We start from the raw sequence: 20,376 nt of genomic DNA, 5'->3' as shown, positions 1-20,376 counted from the left end.
ACAGGTAAAGTGGACAAGGACAATTGCCAGAACAGTTCTAAAGGAGCCCAGGAATTAAATAGATGAATTACTAACTCTGAAATGAGAGCTTGCCAGGAAGCAGAGCTTTGTGCTGTTCTATATGCTAAAAACGATTTGTAAAAAAAAAAGTTTGGTGGTACTAAGCTATTCATGGCATTAAAGACAACTATGTTAAAATTGCAAAACTGCAGAATGTGATAAAATAGCAGATGAAACCTAAAATGAAATGCAAAGTGATGCACACGGTGGGAGGGGGGCAAGCTTAAACTTACATGATGGGCTCTGACTGAATATTGCTGTGTAGAAATGAGGTCTTCAGGCAAAAGTAAACAGTTGTATGAATATGTTAGCTTGATGCTCCGGGGACAAGGAGGAAGCCGAAACGTTAGGAAGTGTGTGGAAAACAGCAGAAAATGAAGCAGAGACTGTCATTATGCTGGTGTGTACGTGCCAGGACCACCTGCATGTTGAGCAGTGTGGGAGGTTCTGGTCAGTCATCTTGAATTGTACCCATTTTTGTAGAATAAATGTAATATCCATTCAGTGCTAAGAGGACATGCACGTGTTTGAGAACTTGCAGTGTATTACAGCTATTTTAAGTCAATAAATTTTTCTCCATTAAAAAGAAAGCATGCTTAGAGCAGTCATTATCTGATAGGCAGAAACCTGGGGCTAGCAGTGCCTGAGCTCGGCATTGTTCACTGTGTTGTGCATAGCATCAGGACACACATGGTATTCTCTTCACGTGCACTATTCAAAGAGTTTGTGAAAGAAGGAAGCCTCTCCAGGTACAGGGGGATGGAGCAGGTTCAGGAGAGTGACAGGGATGATTCAGGATGAGAAATGATTAGACAGACCAGGGCAGTGTAGGCTATGAAAGAGACGTCTGAGGGAGAATGATGGCTGTCCCTCAGGGGTGTTCCCAGTATGTCATAGGTGTAAACACCTGAGGAGGGTGTCCCCACTTCGGTGCAGGTTGCCCACAGGCTGCAGACCCCTCACATGGGCACCCTTTGGGGCAAAGTGTCTCCTTTCTCCAGCCACCCGTTCCGCAGTGCTTCCAGCCACCCCAGGATGGGCGCCACAGCTCCCTCCGACCGGCTGAGCCCTGGGGCCTGTGGGGCTGCTGGTGGCCATTATAGAACTAGCTGGAGCCGGCTGCAACTGCTTCTGGGCAATGCCTGGCTGCCGCCCGTGCACGGCACTGCTGCTGCTCTGGCTCCTTAAAGCCTGCTGTTTACACCCAATAGCCTACATAAAAAAAGGCCAGTGAGAGGTGACGGGGCAGGAGAGCAAGCGGTGACAGGGAACTACAATGGCCTCTGCCGTTCTGTCACAGGGCAGTTCCCAGCCTGGTTTGGCTCCCACCCGCTGGTGCCCTCCCAGGCAGCTGTGGTAGTTTGGGAGCCAGGGCAGGTGGGCTATTCTCCCAGCCCCCATACATGGTACATGTGCTGCCACACTGGTTTTGGGGCTAAATTTAGTGTTTTGGATGCAGGCTGGCAGGCCTTGGTGCCAGACAATGCTCCCAGATATGTCTAATTTGTCAGGCCGGACATGGACTGATGCAACCCAGTATCAAACATATTTCACTTCAGTATGAGAAGGACTTCCCTGACAATGAAAGGTGACATTCTTTTAGTTAAAACTCTATGTAAGTAGAAGTTAGCGTTACATTATCAAAATGTTGATATCTGATACTACTCTTATGCCCTCTCTGCCAGAAGAGGCAGAGGACCAAAGAGAAAATACTTTGTGATTTAGTCCTTCCAATATTTTCTATCTTCCTTTGATATGTTTTTAGCATGAGAAATGGATTGAAGAAACAAAATGGTTTTACTGCCAAAAAAAAAAAAGGAAAAATGTTACTTGATTGTAAAATAAGATGAGGTTTTTTCCCAGTGTGTTAAAGATGAGCATGCACTTCTTTTCTTGTGGTCGTGCTTGGTAGTTCGCCTTGTACAAGTAATAGGGCTGCACATACTTTGGGGAAGGCCTGTCTTGTTTTGTTCAGTCTTTACACAGTCCCTGGGACTGAGTCAGCCCAAGTCCCTGGCTATGAGTCCTCAGTTCTGACACATAGAAGTCACGAATAAAATACTAGCAATTGGTCTGTAAGTTTATAAATGCAGTTATGAAATATACAGTCATAAGGAAAATATATTTAGTGGAAATATTCCTAGCCAAAATTGCCTCTTCATGCCCCCTCCCCAGCTTCAGTGCCTAAGTTCCCAGCTTTCACATCTCTTGTCTTTCTGTTCTAAAGCATTTTTATGGAGTAAGTGCTGGGCACTTACTTCTGGATGGATGGAAGTTATTTTAAAAAAGAAAAAAGAAAAAAGGCACTAAGTGGACTTTAGTGTCCCCCTAGAGGTCATGCTGTATTCTGCTAAAATCACATTCCCTGTCTCCAGAAAACCAGGCTTTATAACTTTATCCGAAGAAAGAAATAGATAATCTAGCAATAAGAGAATCTTTGCATTCCTCTATGCTTTATAACTTTTATAACAGTAATTTTACTCCAGTTTTTATTTAAAAACCCAGCATCCTGCTGGCTAACCATCATTATCAAATACACAGCTGTGATTAATGACGTTTCTACTAGTGAGTCCTCAGAATTGTGGGACATCAATATGTGCATTGTATGAATACAGTAATATGCCTTCTCAAAGAACTTCTGAAAATAGAAGTCGTCTTCTTCTTGCATAGGCTGTAAAAATTTTCTGAAAAGTTGTTCTCACAACCTGCATTTCAGTTGTTGGAGAAAATTTATAGGAAAGTAATCCTCCAGTATTTCTTAATTTTGTTCAATAACATCTTGGGAATTTGCAACTCCAAAAACAAAAAGTAGGGGTACAGTACTTAACAATCAAGGGCTGACAGTAAAAATATTCATGTTAGCTGATTGCCAGATTTGTGATTAGTACTTGCAGAAGCATTATTGTTAACTTGAATAATGGTAAATACTATTTCCCTTTGAAAAATTAAAGAAGAATGGCTGAAAATACAGTTTTCTGCAAGTGTGACAAGAGTTCATGTCTGTTCTACCGAAATTAAATTTTGATATTGCCTGGATCAGTGTCAAAATTCCAATTTTCTCCACTGGAGATATTGTTTACATATCATTCATGCTAACAGAAGAGGTTATTGTAGGAACAGGAAATTCCAAAAAAGCACTAAAATACAAAACACTTATGAACAAATTTGGTCTGTTTGCCATGTTTAAATGCTGGTTTTATGTACTCTCCAGAGATATTAATGTTGTATACACTACATTTCTCCAGGGAACTCCCTTGTAGTTCTGAAACACAGGCTTTTATAAAAGTGTTTTTAACTTTGGAGAATATAAGGAAAGTAGAAATTATCAGCTTTTCAGTTTAATAATACAAGTAAGGTTTCTCCCCCCGCCCCTTCCACCATATAACATTGAAATTTTTTTGGTACAACATTCCTGTTTTTGATTGCTCTGCATTTAGCCAAATGTAAATAATGTGAAATGCTCACATTTATGCTAATTATGCTTTTTCAAAAGCAGTGTAAATGTATATAAACAGAGATGTTATATACATTGTTTGATATTATGACATTCCCTATAAGTTCCACTGTTCTAAAATAAATTAAAATAGCTGAGATTTTGGCAGGGTCATTCAGTTTTCAGCATCAGTTTCTGGATATTTGTTTTCTGTAGAACTATGGAACTAATTTGCTTTACACATTACCATGCACTTTATTATTTAAATTGCTTTCTCTCTGTTCTGAAGAAATCCATGGTTTTGAAAAATGCCTGCAGTGTGAAGTAGACTATATAGAAAAATACATTGTATTGAATGAAAGGAGGTAAAAGCTAGTCTAGCTAGGCACGTTTGACTGATTTCTGGGTTATGCTTTACCAGATGGTTAAGGAAATACATGGCCAGTAGCATGATAATAGGAATATATTTGGCCTTGAATATTCAAGCATTTATTTGCACAGGTCTCTCTTAATTATAGATTTCTCATATGTCAGTAACAGCCTATATGTACAAGCTGTTTTTTTCCTACTCAATCATAATAACTAGAGAAATACAGTGTCTTGCTTAGCATAGAAGGGATGAATAAAAATTCAGCACGTACTCTGGAAGAAGATGGATCTAAATGCATTTGTATTTTGTGATCTCTTTCCTCCTCATGCTTTTGCCTTTCTTCCACATCTGTTTTACTTGTTTAGGTCTTTCACAGCCTGTTACTTTTGAAAATTTCATCAGTGTGGCTTAACAGATTCACTGGAGAGTCTTTGCTCTTTTGTTTCAGCTTTTTTCTTTTGTATGCTCTTGTGCCGGGGAAGAACAATGTCCCTGAACAGCAACTCCAACTGAAATTAAACAAGCCAACATTAAAGTGTTCCAGAATCAGTCCTGGCCACTGAATGAGTCATACACTTCAGAGAGAAGCTCAGGCCTTTTGGATTTTTATCCTCAGTTGCTGTAAAGGGACCATGCTTTGCTTGTCTCTGAGATTAAAATCTGTAAACACCATATTTTTTCAGAACAGTGCCATGTCTTTTACAGCAGATCAGAGAGACAGGCAGATCATTCAAGAGATCTCTAATCCTGTATGATGTGCATTTTTCCCTATTTTTTTTTATTTTAAAGAATTTGGCTACCTTATCAGCCCAGAACTGCTCAGAAATAGAGACACTTCAGAGATTAACAGTATGAGTTCTTCTTCTCACTAATGCATATGGATGTTGGGTGGCAACAGGGAGTAAGCCATATCTTGAGTCCTTGTTACACCTTTTATAGGAAGATTTTAGACAGTGATTAGCAACCTAAATCACTGTTTAAAATCTTTCTAGATCATGAATATTTCCAAATGATAAAGCTTAACATTTGTATTGTTGTCATCAGAAAGGAGAAAAAACTTAAGCCTCGAGCTATATTTTATTAAATGCAGCTCTGATACAGTCACAGGTGCCTTTAGAGTCAGATTTAGTAAAATAATAAGTAGTACTATAATCTTGCTAGCTGCCAGCAGTCTGCTCCCCAAAATCACTCCATTCTGAATTCGTATATTGAAATCCCTTTGCTCAGGTTTTAGGTAAGTACCTGAGGTAAACAAACTTAAACTATGTATGTAAGAGTGAGCAAGCACAATTTATAGGCATGCAGAGTGTTAACTCCTCATGGAAGACAATGTCTTCACATTAGTTTCTGTTTGTTAAATGCCTGGTAGAGAGTGGATGGGCAGCTGTTGTACACAAGCATTAAACACTCCAGGTTGTTCAGGGTCAAGTCATAAATATAGAAACAACATAAGAGCTTCCTGGCTAGTTCAAGGTATGCCTCTGCAAATTTTAGTGAATGTTTTTGAAAAATAAATAAAATTAAAGTAATTTAGGCTATCTGGCAAGCAGAAAGAGAGCAAGTCTATAAGATTGTGCAGCAATGATTATTTTTTCTAAACTTAGAATTTCCTGAAGTGAATGATAGTGCTTTGCTTTGTGTGGTTATGCTGGTTTACTTAGCAGACCTCCACTCCATGCAAATATCTTGAAAGAATAGGAAAGCATACAGCTAGAAACAGAACACAAATAGGAAGTTGTTTTTGTATTTATTTTATCATCTCTCAGTCTCCTGTTCAGAAAAATAAAAATGTCTTTTAATTGAGCTACCAACTCAGTAGAAGCATTTGCATTTTGATTGTCCTCTATTGTTTAAAAGCTAAGCAATATCAGAAAAATCTTCAATTTGAAGTCACTAGTTTTTTTGTCCGTCTTTGTTGTATTTGACAGTTTCTTTATGAATACCACTTACTAAGGCTTAATGACTAAGGTGATGAAATAAAAGTGTATATATATGGTTCTGTTTGAAGTCCACTATGAATACCTTCTGTTTGCACTATTTCTTTGGCTAATATTTTGATCGTATCTGTTATGTTCAATAGGCATAAGGTTCATAGTGCTTTGAATGAAAACTTGGGAAACTTTAAAGGTCTGAAAGTAGGGCATCTGTCTGTATGACTCATATCCCTGTTACAATAAACAGCACCAGTCTGGCTGCTGGAAGCACCTCTGCGCTGGTTCAATGAGGTCTCTTCTTGTGATGTCATGTGACGATTTTAGGTATTATATCCACAGAGAAATAGGGAATGTTCTTCAGTCTCTTTGATCAAATGTGCGTTGGGCAAGAAGTAATGTCTTCAAACTTCATCCTAGCAATGAACAGCCTTTGTTTTTCTCTTGTATTCTGTAAGAACTCTGCTGTCCTGCTTTCTGGCTGTGGTATGGATTTATACCTTATGGATGTTCACACAAACATGACTGAAAGTGTTTAAGACAGAAAGTCTCTTAATACGTGAAAGAAATAATTGACTCCCATTTAATGTGCTATTACTGCTTTCCTGAGTTAAAGCCATAAACTTGTACCTTAGTTTCATACATAGACCCAGATATTTTATGTGACGTCTGTGAATTTTATCTAAATGCATTAACTAGTTTAATTAACTAAGTATATTTTTCTCCTGTGTGTATTTTGAGCATTGCTGAAATGGATTAAGCAATGATTTATTTACTTTTGTGTCCACTTCATCCTGTAGCTATTTTAAATAGAAAAAGTAATGTGAAGGTACTCTTTTGTGGATACTGATTTGTATGTAGAGATGACAAGTAAAAGACTTGTCACTGAAAGTTCTTTTTTCTTTTCACAAAACTTAGATATGCCTTTTATGTGTACCTATATATATTCATATATGTTACGTATAGTATATGAGTAGTATATGAATATTTTATAATAAGATAGTTTTATAGGAATGTAAATTCTGTTAAAAAAAACCTACAACAATTACCAAAAAATTGATAAAGATCTTGTGGGTTTTTTTCAGTGCAGTCTCCACTACTCACCTCCTATGTTCTCCCAAATCTACTGATTTGATTCATATGTTTCTCACATAAAGACTATCATCTACATGCAGAAACAATACAAATACTGCTTTTGCTTCTTTTGGTGGATTACAGGGAATCCTGGAATAAGATCTTTCTCTTTCTATGCACTCTCTTTAGATATTCAATCAGTACTGATGTTTTTCCTACCCTTTTCCTACAGTATGGACATGATGGATTTTTGTCCAGGACCTTCACAACCAGTGTACCCTTGATTGGCAAATCTCCACTGGTAGCCAGAATAAGTGTTGATGCCAATAGCGAAAATTGAGCCATGGTTTTGGGAGTGAGGATTCGTCCCCCTCCTCACTCTGTGTCTCCATGGAGTGTGGGCTAATGGTAATGCCCCTGAAACTCGGAGAGGTAGGCATCTTATACACCTCTGGCAGCCTGGCAAGACTGTCATTCCGGGTGGAAGGATGACACCATGCCAAACCATCAATTTCTGAGTTAATAAAGTCCAGTCCACTCAAATAATTTTCCTCTTCCACCAGTCGCTCATGGTCTCTGATGTTTCTGATGACCACTTCATCTCACAAATCCAACGGACTTGTTTGTGTGGCCATTGACACGAATGCGATCTGCAACAGCTGATTCATCTTGTCAATTACAATGTGACATTATACATAAGCCGGACAGCACTACCCTCAAGAACTGTCAGACTAGGCCCAACTATATGTCCATGGTTACAGGCTCTGGGCAATGATGCAAAAACAATGCTGGAATTTGTTTCACTTTTGTAAATAACTACTGAGTGGTAGGTGAAGTCAATCAATAGGGAGGAGGCAACTATAACTCCATCACACTGGGTCAGAGGCTAACTTGGTTACCCTGAAGGGCATCCAGCAGGACCACAAAGAGGTGTAGCTTCTGCAGCTCTAATCGCAAATTAGATCCTGTATTTCATTGTTGTAAAACTGCCAACAACAATATTTGTGTATATGATATCTGAATAGGAAAAAAATTAGCTCTTTCCTCAACAGTTGACTTTGCTTCTCTGTTACTGGATGCTGCCTATAAATAATTAAATACATAAATAATCAACATATATTTATTATTTATCTGAAGGAAGTGTTTAGAAAGAAGAAGATGTTTTAGAAAACAAATCAAAAGGCAGTGTGCTGGAGACTTGCTCATGTGTTGAGATGTGTGGGTTTCTTATGAAGAAAAACTAGACTTTTAGATCTGTCACAGGTCACGATGTTCTCCTGTGAGGGGAGGAAACTACACCTGTATGTGTCTATATCTGTGTGAATATATTTGGGTTTTAGTATCATACTGATATTGAAGAGTTCATTTTCTGTTTTGGCAGAGGTGGGCTTTGGAGATTCTCAAAAACTTAGTCATTTTAAAACAGGACATTACACTAGCAAAATTATGCTTGTGTAGATGATGCCTAACCTAGGAAAATATTTCTTGCACCCATATGAGTTGCATCAGTGATGTGTCTGCCCGTGAGGGAAATACGCCATACCTGTAATTAGGAGATTTTACTAGAACAGCTCTGTTGGTCAGAAATTGCACTTTACCTCGTCTTTGGCTGACAGAACTAAGGAAAAAAATGTGTGCAGAGATGTACCTGGCCCAAATGAGAATATAGATCTTTCAACTGCCTAATCCCAGGACATATGAATTTCCCTGTAACTCTACTCTTCCATGATTACTGCTATGCACTTACCCAGAGGCTGATGAATGCTGCATTTCAAAGCTGCCATGGCATCATCAGTTGCTAGGGCTTTTGTTTAGTTATTATTATAATAGAAAGACCAATTTGTCAAATTCTGACAACTATATGAAAGTATCAAACTGCTGGTTTAAACATCCTTAGGCACCTGCATTTGAAAATTACTCTAGCTGACCTTCTTCCCTTAAATTTAGCATATGTCTGCTGGTCTGAATGGCATATAAATTAACAGATCCCTTCAGGTTGAGAAACTGGATAAAAATACCCAGTAAGGCTTATTTAATGATTACAAAACCACTGCCGATAGCTAGTTAAATAACTGACAGAAAGCCTGGCTTCAGAAGTCTGTAACCTTCTGTAACTGTTTAGGAAGGCATGCATGTTTTACTGACTGGAAAGCATGCACTGTTCATGGATATGCTTGTTGTATGGTTCAAGGTAACTGTACACGTTGTATGATTTAGTGATACACGAAACATCTGCTCTACTGGATCTTAGAACGTTTGCAGCTTTTATACACTGAAGCAGTGGCTTATGCCTAAGTGTTGTACAACTTGCAAAGACCTTGATGCTAATGAGATAAATTTATTTCTTTCAGTATAACAGCTGGTATTTGGATGGTCAAGGGATAAAGCCTCTCCCCTGAAACTTGCAGAACATTTCTGATTTAGTCATAGAGTCACCATGAACAAGAATACCTGTACTTTACATGGGAGGAGCAAAAGTGTGAGTAGAACGTTTTCTTTTCCTTGCTTCTATTTTTATTATCAATATTATTCCATACTACTTATGTGCTGTGTTAGCCTTTCAAATACCACTTTCTGAGTAGGATAGCAACTCTGATGAAATCTTCGTTAGTTGTACCCTGTTCTTGTATCTGTAGCCTAAATAAATATGTATGTATGACTTGCACACACAGAGGTAAGATTATTAAATAGTACTATGTTTTTGAGTTATTTTTTTAATTGAGACATTCATTTTTCAGCTGTATTTCACACAGCTATTAAAAATTAGTTCTTTCTTGAGCAATCATTGAAATATAAGCTTACATATTACCTATAATGTACTCAGTCATAAATGTATGCCCCTGCACTGATGTTGGTATCAGGGACTGCACTTGATTTGATAATGCATTGTTGAAGTGTTGACTGTCATGTTCCAGGAGACCAATGAGACAATATGCTAATAATATACACATAGATTTGGATGAGGCTTAATTTTGTTTGTTTTCTGGTCTTTGTAGTGTTTTTTTTTTTGTCCTATGTATCTATGTCTCCCAGTATTCAAGAGTACTACTGAAAATAGAGAGGTTTGGATGCTGCTGTAGCCTTTTCTGTCTTCCAGATGCTCATGGAACAGCACTAATGTGTGGTATTATATACCAATGACTCTGCCTTACAGGCACAGACAAGAACTGAATGTTCCTTTCTGATATGCTACTGCTATGTTTAAGCTGTTGAATATGCCCCTTCTCCTAAGAGACAAGGACACTTTATTTAAGTGATTTGATAAGTGGTAATAGGAAAGAAAAGTTCCAGTGCAAGAACTGCGTCTACAAGGACAGAGGGTACAGTTATATTTCCTTGTTTTCTGAGGGGCTCCCAGCCTGTATGTAAACAGAGTTCACTTGAGAAATATTCCAAACCACTCTGGATCCAGATTTTTTATTTTCCCATGAGTATCTTCTACCTTGCCCTGTAATGACACTGGGACTGCTGTCTCTGCTGTGTCACCACTAATGCCTTGGTGTGTCTGATTCCTTGTCCCCTTTGCTGCCTCAGTTTCCTAATCAAGTGGGATTGGTTCTTGGACCAAGAGGATGAGCTTAGTTGACTTTTCAGATTTGCTCAAGTTCCTCCCTGTTCTCTCAGGTGTGAGAAGGCAGAGCAGACATCTCTGACCAGGCCTGGTGTGGAGCTCCTGAATCTGGCAGGTTATATCTGCTTGAACTCCTAGCCTTTGGGAGCAGTTGTTCTTTTTGGCTTATTCTTAAGAAATTATTTTTAAAAAAATTCTCTCTATGTAGATGATTTTTTTCTTTCCTGTAATTTTAATGTACATACTATCAGTGTCTGTATGTATAGCCATAGGGTGAAAGTGACAGAAGTATGCTAAATTCATCACAGTGCCACAGTTTGATATCATAGAATCATAGAATGGTTTGGGTTGGAAGGGACCTTAAAGTTCATCTAGTTCCAACCCCCCTGCCACAGGCAGGGACACCTTCCACTAGACCAGGTTGCTCAAAGCTTTATCCAAACTGGCCTTAAACCCTGCAAGGGAGGGGGCATCCACAACTTCTCTGGGCAACCTGTTCCAGTGTCTCACCACCCTCACAGTCAAGAATTTCTTCCTAATATCTAATCTAAATCTACCCTCTTTCAGTTTAAATCCATTCCCCCTCATCCTATCACTACATGCCCTTGTAAAAAGCCCCTCTTCCGCTTTCCTGCAGGCCCCCTTCAGATACTGGAAGGCTGCTATAAGCCTTCTCTTCTCCAGGCTGAACAACCCCAACTCTCTCAGCCTGTCTTCATAGGAGAGGTACTCCAGCCCTTTGATCATCTTCATGGCCCTCCTCTGGACTCGCTCCAACAGCTCCATGTCCTTCTTATGTTGGGGGCCCCAGAGCTGAACGCAGTACTCCAGGTGGGGTCTCATGAGAGTGGAGTAGAGGGGCAGAATCACCTCCCTTGACCTGCTGGCCATGCTTCTTTTGATGCAGCCCAGGATACGGTTGGCTTTCTGGGCTGCAAGCACGCACTGCCGGCTCATGTTGAGCTTCTTGTCAACCATCAAGCCCAAGTCCTTCTCCTCAGGGCTGCTCTCAATCCCTTCTCCACCCAGCCCGTATCTGTGCTTGGGATTGCCCTGACCCACGTGCAGGACCTTGCACTTGGCCTTGTTGAACTTCATGCAGTTCATACAGGCCCAGCTCGCAAGCCTGTCAAGGTCCCTCTGGATGGCATCCCTTCCCTCCAGCATGTCGACCACACCGCACAGCTTGGTGTCATCAGCAAACTTGCTGAGGGCGATATGTGGATCAAATAAACAGTCTGATATGTCTCAATAAAGTGAAGACAGGTATTCAGAGTGCTTAATACAGCTTCACTGTTGATGTCGTTTGACCTGTTGAGAAATTATGTGAAGCATGAGGCTGTCCATAAAATTTTTAAAAGCCTGTAAAACATAAAATTTTAATGATGTTAGCTGATCTAATGAGTTATGGTCAAATTTTGGGGAAAGACCAGCATTATTTCAGTTCAAGTTAACAGAATAAATTTTTATCAAATACATTCATCTGTAGTAATCCAAAAGATCTTCATATTTTAGTACAAATGACTTAGTATATATTCTGTGAAATTAAGTTCTGAAAGTTCAATAACTTTATGTTTCTAGGAAGCATGGCAATCAAAGTCTTGGTTCAGTGGTTTCAGATGTCACTGAAGAAAGTTTATCTAATACGGAAGATGAACTTGCAGATATGTGCTAACATTTCGTGGTTTTCACCAAATGTAGAACTAACTGTGTGTCATGAACCAGCTGAAGCTTAGTTTAACAGTGTAGAATAATACCAACTGCAGATATAAAAGACATTATTATAATTTTTTTCCTGACAATATGTCTAATACTGCTTTAAAAAAATCATTTTCAAGTGATCTTGTCATTGAAAATATGTTGTTAATATTTATTTTTAAACTTTCTCTAATAGATTTTTATTCCATTGCTTGTACTTCAAGTGCTCAGACAGCACAGTATGTATAATCCTGCTAGTCCTCCGCCCTCTCTCTGGCTGGTTTGCACAGTACTGTTATTCATTCTACTGTTGGTAGCCTATGGAGTTGCATTTGACTGTTTTGTAATAAGGGTTTATACAGTAGTCATCTCTTTCTCTTGCTCACACCATTCAGTGAGGATGTCTGTATTTATGTCCTTTCAATCTATGCATACTGTATCTAGTCCCTCTTAGTCAGTTTCCTTAGGTAGCTTTTTGTTTCTTTAAATGGTTTCCTCACAAATAAATTCCTCCTTTCCTGAAATGCCTATTTGCCTGGTGTCTTGAATTGCTTAGAATATTCTAGGTATCTTATTGTTTTAACTTCCATGACTGACCATCTGGTGCTTCTGAAAATACAGCTAAATGTTCTTCTTTCCCTCACTCCCTCCCTCCGTTTAATATGGTTTTCTCCCCTACCCCTTACAAAATTACTTCTAGCATAGGATAGGGGTTTTAGTTAGTACTGGTCAGCTATGGGAGGGGACTTTTTTGAATATTTTTCTAATAAAACACTGAACTTTATTAATTGTGTTTTAGAAGGGCTTCATACTGTTTTCATAACTGGATGAACAAGCCAATATATTTCTACAGACAGATTTATAAATTTGAACATAATTTGTTCTCTATCAAAAAGTACGATGAAGTACATTATTAACTGGTATTTTTAAAACCCAAGTTTCATCCTGTCTTCAGTTAAATTAGCACAGCTTTTCTGATGATTAATACACCATCAATAGTAAATAACTTTTCAGTAGAGTATTATAATAACTAGATTTCTATGGGAGTGTACTGGAGGCATATTTCGTCAGCTAAAGGAAGTAAGATTCTACTTTCAGAGTGCTAGTGTACGCGGAGAAAAGAATGAAGTCTGAATGTTACACTGTGTGGGTGTTCATCTTGGAACATTGTGTCAGAAGTGAGTCAACTCTTGTGAAATCAGAAAGTAGCTATATTGCAAGAAAATGAACCAACCAAGAGGATATGTTTAGCAACTGGGCCTGCTTAACTGTGGAATTTCAACAGCTTCAACAACAACCAAAAAAAAGATCAGGGGGCAGAAAACAAAATTAGAACATTTATGCTGTTTTGAAGAACAAAGGCTGCTGTGTACTTCAACAGTATTTGGTCAGCCTTTTAACTTAAAAATATCTGTAAAAGGCTAGAAGTGTGAGACTGTTTGGAATTCATAAATATATTACATATAAAAGGTGTATTTTCAACAACTGTAGTTTCTGGATAAACTACCTATCATTAGTAGGAGAAAAAATAGCTGTCTCATTCTATGATCAAAACTTTAAAAGCAAAGTTGTGACTACTGATGAGATCAAAAGATGCTGGACCTCAAAAGCGAATGCTCAGAGAGATTGCAGCAAAGCTTCTGAGAGTTTAGCTGTGTGCAGAAGTTGCAGGGGAGGCGGGTGTGGAGGAGGTGGGGTGGAACTCATGCGAATGCAAAGCAGACACGGAGCACCCATAGAAATGAAGCGCAAAGGACGGTGGAGAGCTATTTGCAAACAGGTGACTCACTGAGATGTTTTCATCCAGAGTACTTAAGGCTAGATTGTCATACCCTTTGCTTATGATGTGGGGGAGTGAAGAGGAAGCTAAAGACTTCCTTTATTCCTATGCTCATTTCTGCTTAGATTATGATTCACAGAGATAACAAGAGCCAGGGGCTTTTTGTCCACCACTCCTTCTGTAAGCAAATGGTCAGGGAGAGGGAAGGTAATCCTGCGTATCCCAGACAAATCTAGTACATTCCTCTGCTCACCACCTAGAATAGCTGTTCAGCAGTAGGGTAAGATACTCTACACCAAAGAGTAGAGTGATGTAATTCTCCACAGTGAGTGTGAAGGAATTGCAAATAAGTTCACTTCCTGGCCCTTTTCTGTCACAGTGCAGTTCTATCAGACAGCAATTTTTGCTTTAGGTTAATAGTTCTAAGTAACCAATTCATCAACAGAAATGGGAGAAACTAATAAATTTGCATTACTTCCAAATAAATTGATTTTTCTCTCATTGCCAGTGGTTAGGTCCATTTGTTAGCTGATGGAAGGATACTTAGAGGGAGATTGCTTGGACTAACCATTCTTTATTAATGGGAAGCAATTACATTATGTATTCTTTGCCTTCTTCCACCACTCCATCTGTAATACAGCCTTTGCAAAGGAAAGAAGGGATAGAAAAGGCAAAGGGGAGACATTGCTAAAGGGCAAATTGAAGCCCACTCAGTGCTGCTGCTTTTCCCTTAATGTCAGTTACTGTGGTTGCCTGGCAGAATAAACATTTTAAGCAGCAAGTTCCCTTAAGCAAAGGAGCAGCTGATGCACAGGAAATGCCTGAAGAGAGAGTAAGTAATGCCTGGAGCAACTTTAAACCTTTCTGCATGCTTTCTAACATTCCTTCTACAGGGGCTAGTAATTTATGTCCATGGTGAGAGTCCAGTCTGAGAAAGAATGGCTGGATTTGACCTCTAATAAGTTAACCCATTTCATAGTCAATTACTAGTGATTAAATTGTTTTGGGTCAATTTACTGTATTCATATGTGTACATTTGACAGTCCCTTTTTAATTGTGGGATTATCTTTTGGAGAGAAAGAAAAATTTCTATAGCAGGAAGATACTAGTGTATTCCACACAAAGCAATTGCAAATATGCTTCTTTCCTCCCACTCAATCTGGATTTCTTCCTTTCTGTCTTCCACCCTCTCCAGTCTTTCTTAGATGTTCCGACTAATGTTTCCAGCCATCCTATTTTGATCAGATCTCAAAATCTGTTCTCCATGCTTTTCTTCCTTCTGCCTCTGATATTTCTGACATTAATGCACACGCTTTTGTCATCATTCTCTCTTTTTTTTTTCATGACTCATCTCCTGGTTTATCTCCTGCCTACCTTCTTAACTAAGTTCCAGCCTTTTTAAAGCAAGTCAGGCTTGGGCAGTACTTAGAAGTTTGCGACTTATAACTGCACCATTTTGGAACATGAAAATACTCCCACCTATATGCTAATGAACATAACAAGCCTCACCTGTAGCTGAAATGTCATCCACATTTATGCAGATTTAAAAAATAATCTGTGGGCTGATAGCATTTATTTAGTTTAAATTACATCAACAGAAAAATTCTCTTGATGTTTTAAGTGGATGTGACAGAGGACTTTACAGCTCAGATACACTAGCAAAAGTGCAAAGTGTAGTGAGTCTTTACTTTCTGAAATTCTTGCACATTGTGTCAGTGGCATCCTGTTGTTCCTATCTCCAAGGATAATTGTCTACATGTGAGGTTGTATCTTCGTAGCAATACAGATTACTTCTATACTTCTGAGTCTTTCCACACAGTTTTGGAATTCAGGCCATCTGCGAAAGGCACAGTGGGTTGTTCCGGCTCTTTTTCATGGGAAGGGCTGGGAGGTCTCAGCCTTTTGTATCAGAATTACACCTGCTTCTGTGTTTTACTGCTTACTAGTTCTTGTTCTCTGATACCAGCTCCAGCCTCTTGTTTTTGCTGTTTGAGGGAAACTGCTCTTGTTACCGGAAAATAGTAACCAAGAAAACTCTCCAAACCAAATGATAGTTTAGAAAGCCGACATTGGTTTATTGCAGCTCTGGGTGCATGGGGGATCTCTCCTAGCATGCACACCTAAGAACAAAAGCTTGCTCCTTATATACATAATCCCGAGAAAAGCCCACGCATTCCAAAAAGAAAACTTATGCATAACACGTTATGTAATGCGTTACGTAATGTCTTTACGCACGCGTACTAAATTGGGGAAGGGGTCTTGGGTGGTCTCTGGGGGTTGCTGGTGGTCGCAATTCCCCTTTAATCGTGCTTGTGCGCAAGCGTGGTCGAGGCCTTCTTGTTTACAAGTACATGTGTTCCCAAGAAGAAGATATCGTTTTGAACTTATCTCTCCTCTGACACAAGAGTTTATGAATCAAGTTAATTTAGACATCACAAAGTTGTTCTCTACAGTTTTGTTTTGTCTTTTGGCCTTATATAATTAGCAGAGACCTTTGTTTTTCTGGGACTAAGTGTAAACAGAATGAATCATTATTTACTAGAACCTTGTTGTCAATCCCATAAACAAACTCTATCTACAAAACATGTAGTTTGCTTCAGAATCTATTGTTATTATTCTAGCTAAAAGGAAAATTATTGACCGGAAAGTTTGTTCTGTGTAAAGGTAACACAGAGCAGGCCTTTAGAGCCTACTCTGAGGCCTACTCTTGCTAAACTGTTGCTAAATTGAACCATCTGGTATCACTCTCACTTTTGCAATAATTTACTACAGAGGTGAAAATAAAATTAAATGAACCTGAAGATCCCACTCTATGACTGTAACAGAATATACTTACCTTAAAGCATGTAAACTTAAATGAAATACAGAATAAAGGGTTAGGAAAGGAAAGGAAACAGTAGATAACTGAAATGACTGAGGGCCTGGAGCAGCTTAATTAGGAAGAAAGACTATAAAGATCAGGACTTTACACATTGCACTTAACACTAAAGGAAGCTGATGGTCAGGGGAGGAGTAGAGGAAAAGTGTGAAAGTGGTGGATAATGTAATTAAATAACAGTTGTATCAGAGATTCAAACAACACCTGGCCATGTTTAAGACCAGGTTGGATGAGGCTTTGAGCAACCTGGTCTAGAGGAAATGTGTCCCTGCCTGTGGCAGGGGAGTTGGAACCAGATGATCTTTAAGGTCCCTTCCAACCCAAACCATTCTATGATTCTATGAACATGGTCTCTCCCTACTTTTCTTTCCCACTTATTTATTTCTGTATATTTCTAATCCATGACTGAGTTTCTCCACACTGTTCTCTTCTTTAAGTATGAAGGTGGTCATTCAGGCTTTTCAGTTTGTGATCACTGCATCTTTTGATTCCCTCTTTCAGACCAAATTTTGAAATGGTACCTAGGAGAAGGCTGACATGCTGATAGGGTGAGGGGCACATAAGGGGAACAAGCATGTGACTGATGCACGCTATATATTGAGGGAAATGCAATATTGTGTAATTCCTTTCCTAAAGTACATTCCTTTCCTTCTCTTTCACTTGACATTTTAAATTGCAGGTTATTATGGTCAATAACCCTGTGTCTGTCAGAGTACCTGCAATGGCTAGAACAACTTCTTCTCCAGCATGATGAGGTCTTGGCACACTTGCAATATAAATATTAAATAGTTTTAACAGAAATAGACAAATGACAAGCAGTTGGAAGTATGATAGATATAAATGCTAACAGTACTAAAGAGTGGTAAGAAGCAGTTACATGAAGAATGTTTGTAGGGGAACAAAGAGTGTAGTCAGTGGCAGAATAATTTGCTAGATATTTTTGTTGAAAATGGAAATGGTTTCATGCAAGTTGTTATGGAAAAACATAGATAGTTCCCTGGCAAGGATTACTGTTCTTTGGCCACTGGCAGCAACAGGAGACGTAAAGAATTTGAAACAGAATGCGAGTAACAGTTGAGTACTATTAAAGTTTGAGTAGGCTGATGAGAACAGTAAATTTTGTAATTAAGACTGCCACTGAACTCTTAGACTGCTCACTTGTTATTGGAGTTTTACAATTTATATTGTGTTCCTTTAGCAGTGTCTTCAGAAACAGCTGTAATTATATGTGCACAATGAGCTTTTCTTTCTTATATGGTATACACTTGTTTTTCTTGCGATACATGCAATATATCTCATCTTCTACCTGTGTATACATACATGTCTGCACACATAAATACATAGCCTAGAAATGCAGAAAACATATGCTAAGAATCTACATCAGGAAGCCCTTAATGAATAAAATAATGATCAGCTTTCCTTAAATGAATAAGTAGTTCCATTCAGAAAAATTTCAAATACAGGCCTGAAAATAGCTAATAGCAAACTTGCTTTTCTACAAAATACTAGGGTTATGTCACCTAGTGCACCACATTTAGAGTAACTTGACTTTGGTTACCTTACATAGCATCTGAGATGGAATGCAGCAAACTCTCCCTCTGCCAGCCTTTAAACAGGGAAGCTGCATGATCTGTAGCCCCTGGCCAGATGTTTCTGGTGACTGAGGTTGGGAAACCCAGTAATATCCATGAAAGTGCTGGTTAAATCTTCACTTTCTTGCCTATTTCCTTCAGAACTGCAGGATCTGATAAAATCTGGTTTGTCCATTTCTTTTTTTTTCTCTCTCTCCTTTATAACTTTGATATGATTTGGACCAAAATCCAGCTTCAAAAAAGGAAGAAAATGTCCAAGTTCCAGGGAAGTTCTGCTTTTCATTAAATTCCTTTAATGATTATATTTAGCCAACTGATTTCTGGAATCTTTTTCTCTTATCTGTATTGAATTAATACTAATTTACAAAGTCACAATTCTGTAGAGTTAAATCAACCTCCCTGTGGATTTTAAAGTAGTTGACAATATCATTCTCTCATTTTTGGTCTCAGTGAAAAACGGTCTTCCTCACATTTCAAAGAACATATCTTTTTATAGATCAGTTTGAGAACACATTTAGCAGAAGGAGACAAGCAGCATTATCTTTAGCTAAGGCTGTGCAGCAGAAGACCTTATAAAGTGCTGGTCTCTTCCTTCACAGCTGGGGTTGGGTTCCTGTGAATGTTTGGATTTTCAAAGTGGATCTAGGAGACAAACCTGTTTCCAAAATCATTGATGAAACTTTTGGGTTGGTTGCAGCTGACACTTTGGAGATAGATCACAGAATCACAGAATGTTAGGGATTGGAAGGGACCTCGAAAGATCATCTAGTCCAATCCCCCTGCCGGAGCAGGATTGCCTAGACCATATCACACAGGAACGCGTCCAGGCGGGTTTTGAATGTCTCCAGAGAAGGAGACTCCACAACCTCTCTGGGCAGCCTGTTCCAGTGTTCAGTCACCCTCACCGTAAAGAAGTTTTTCCTCAAATTTAAGTGGAACCTCCTGTGCTCCAGCTTGCACCCATTGCCCCTTGTCCTGTCAAGGGATGTCACTGAGAAGAGCCTGGCTCTATCCTCTTGACACTTGCCCTTTACATATTTATAAACATTAATGAGGTCACCCCTCAGTCTCCTCTTCTCTAAGCTAAAGAGACCCAGCTCCCTCAGCCTCTCCTCATAAGGGAGATGTTCTACTCCCTTAATCATCTTCGTGGCTCTGCGCTGGACTCTCTCTAGCAGATCTTGAATAAGATTCCCAAAAGGCCAAACGAGACCCTATGAGATATTTGTTCCATGTCCCTGTAGAGAGCAAGCTCAGAGGGAAAAATATTGTGCAGTTTGTCCTTCTATACTCCACTTCTGTTATTTGTATTTTTCACATTTAAATATGCAGAAAACCTAGAAATTTTCCAGTACCTCCCTTTTGTCTCTTCATAGAACCAGTTAAAACTGTTCCAGCCCACCACACTTTCAGTAAGTTGTAACAAAAATAGCTTATTAGTTTGATGCCTCCAAAAGACCGTTTGTGAGTTACCAGCCTCTGCTTTGTCAGTCCTGAGGTGGCAAAATAAAGGAGGCTCAAACTTGCTCTAGGATTAGCACTCGTATCTCAGACCCTGCATTCTAGACAGCTATTTGTTTTTCAGATCTATCTGCTTTTCCTATTGCTATGTACTCTGCTTCTGTTCTCATTTCCCTCCCTTTTTTTTTTAATTCAGGATACTCTATCAAGAGGCTCAATTACTAATGACTTGACCTTTTCTTTTTCAGAGTAGAAAATAATGGAAGTCTTTAAATTTGATGGAATTTCACTACCATATGTGGCCTCCTGAATACCAGGCTTTCTTTGGTGTAACTTTCAAGCTTTGCAGTTGCCTCAGGTTCCTAGCTGTTGGCTTGCACCTATGCTTTTCAGACTTGCTTATAGTTATTTCATGGTCCTACCTGCTGGTTTAGAACATTACCTCAGTGTCTCATAGGATGTTAGACCAGTCATCTTCCTTTCCTATGTAAAATCCAGAAAGGTAATGAAAGCAATTACGCAATGTCT

The 20,376-nt window shown here is 39.0% G+C and overlaps 1 protein-coding gene across 1 annotated transcript in view; it reads left to right on the top strand.

The window, feature by feature from the left end:
* The first annotated feature begins 9,305 nt into the window (after positions 1 to 9,305).
* The window catches only part of PDE4D (phosphodiesterase 4D), a 564,892-nt gene continuing 553,821 nt past the window's right edge, over positions 9,306 to 20,376 (top strand). Inside the window, exon 1 of the mRNA XM_068422799.1 lies at positions 9,306 to 9,347. Within this exon, the coding sequence (XP_068278900.1) occupies positions 9,306 to 9,347 (42 nt within the window). The remainder of the gene's footprint in view (positions 9,348 to 20,376) is intronic.

This window comes from Nyctibius grandis, chromosome Z (assembly GCF_013368605.1).
Source record: "Nyctibius grandis isolate bNycGra1 chromosome Z, bNycGra1.pri, whole genome shotgun sequence".
Taxonomy (NCBI): Eukaryota; Metazoa; Chordata; class Aves; order Nyctibiiformes; family Nyctibiidae; genus Nyctibius; species Nyctibius grandis.
The sequence above is the reverse complement of the archived record's forward strand: the minus strand, read 5'-3'. Positions and strand labels throughout refer to the sequence as shown.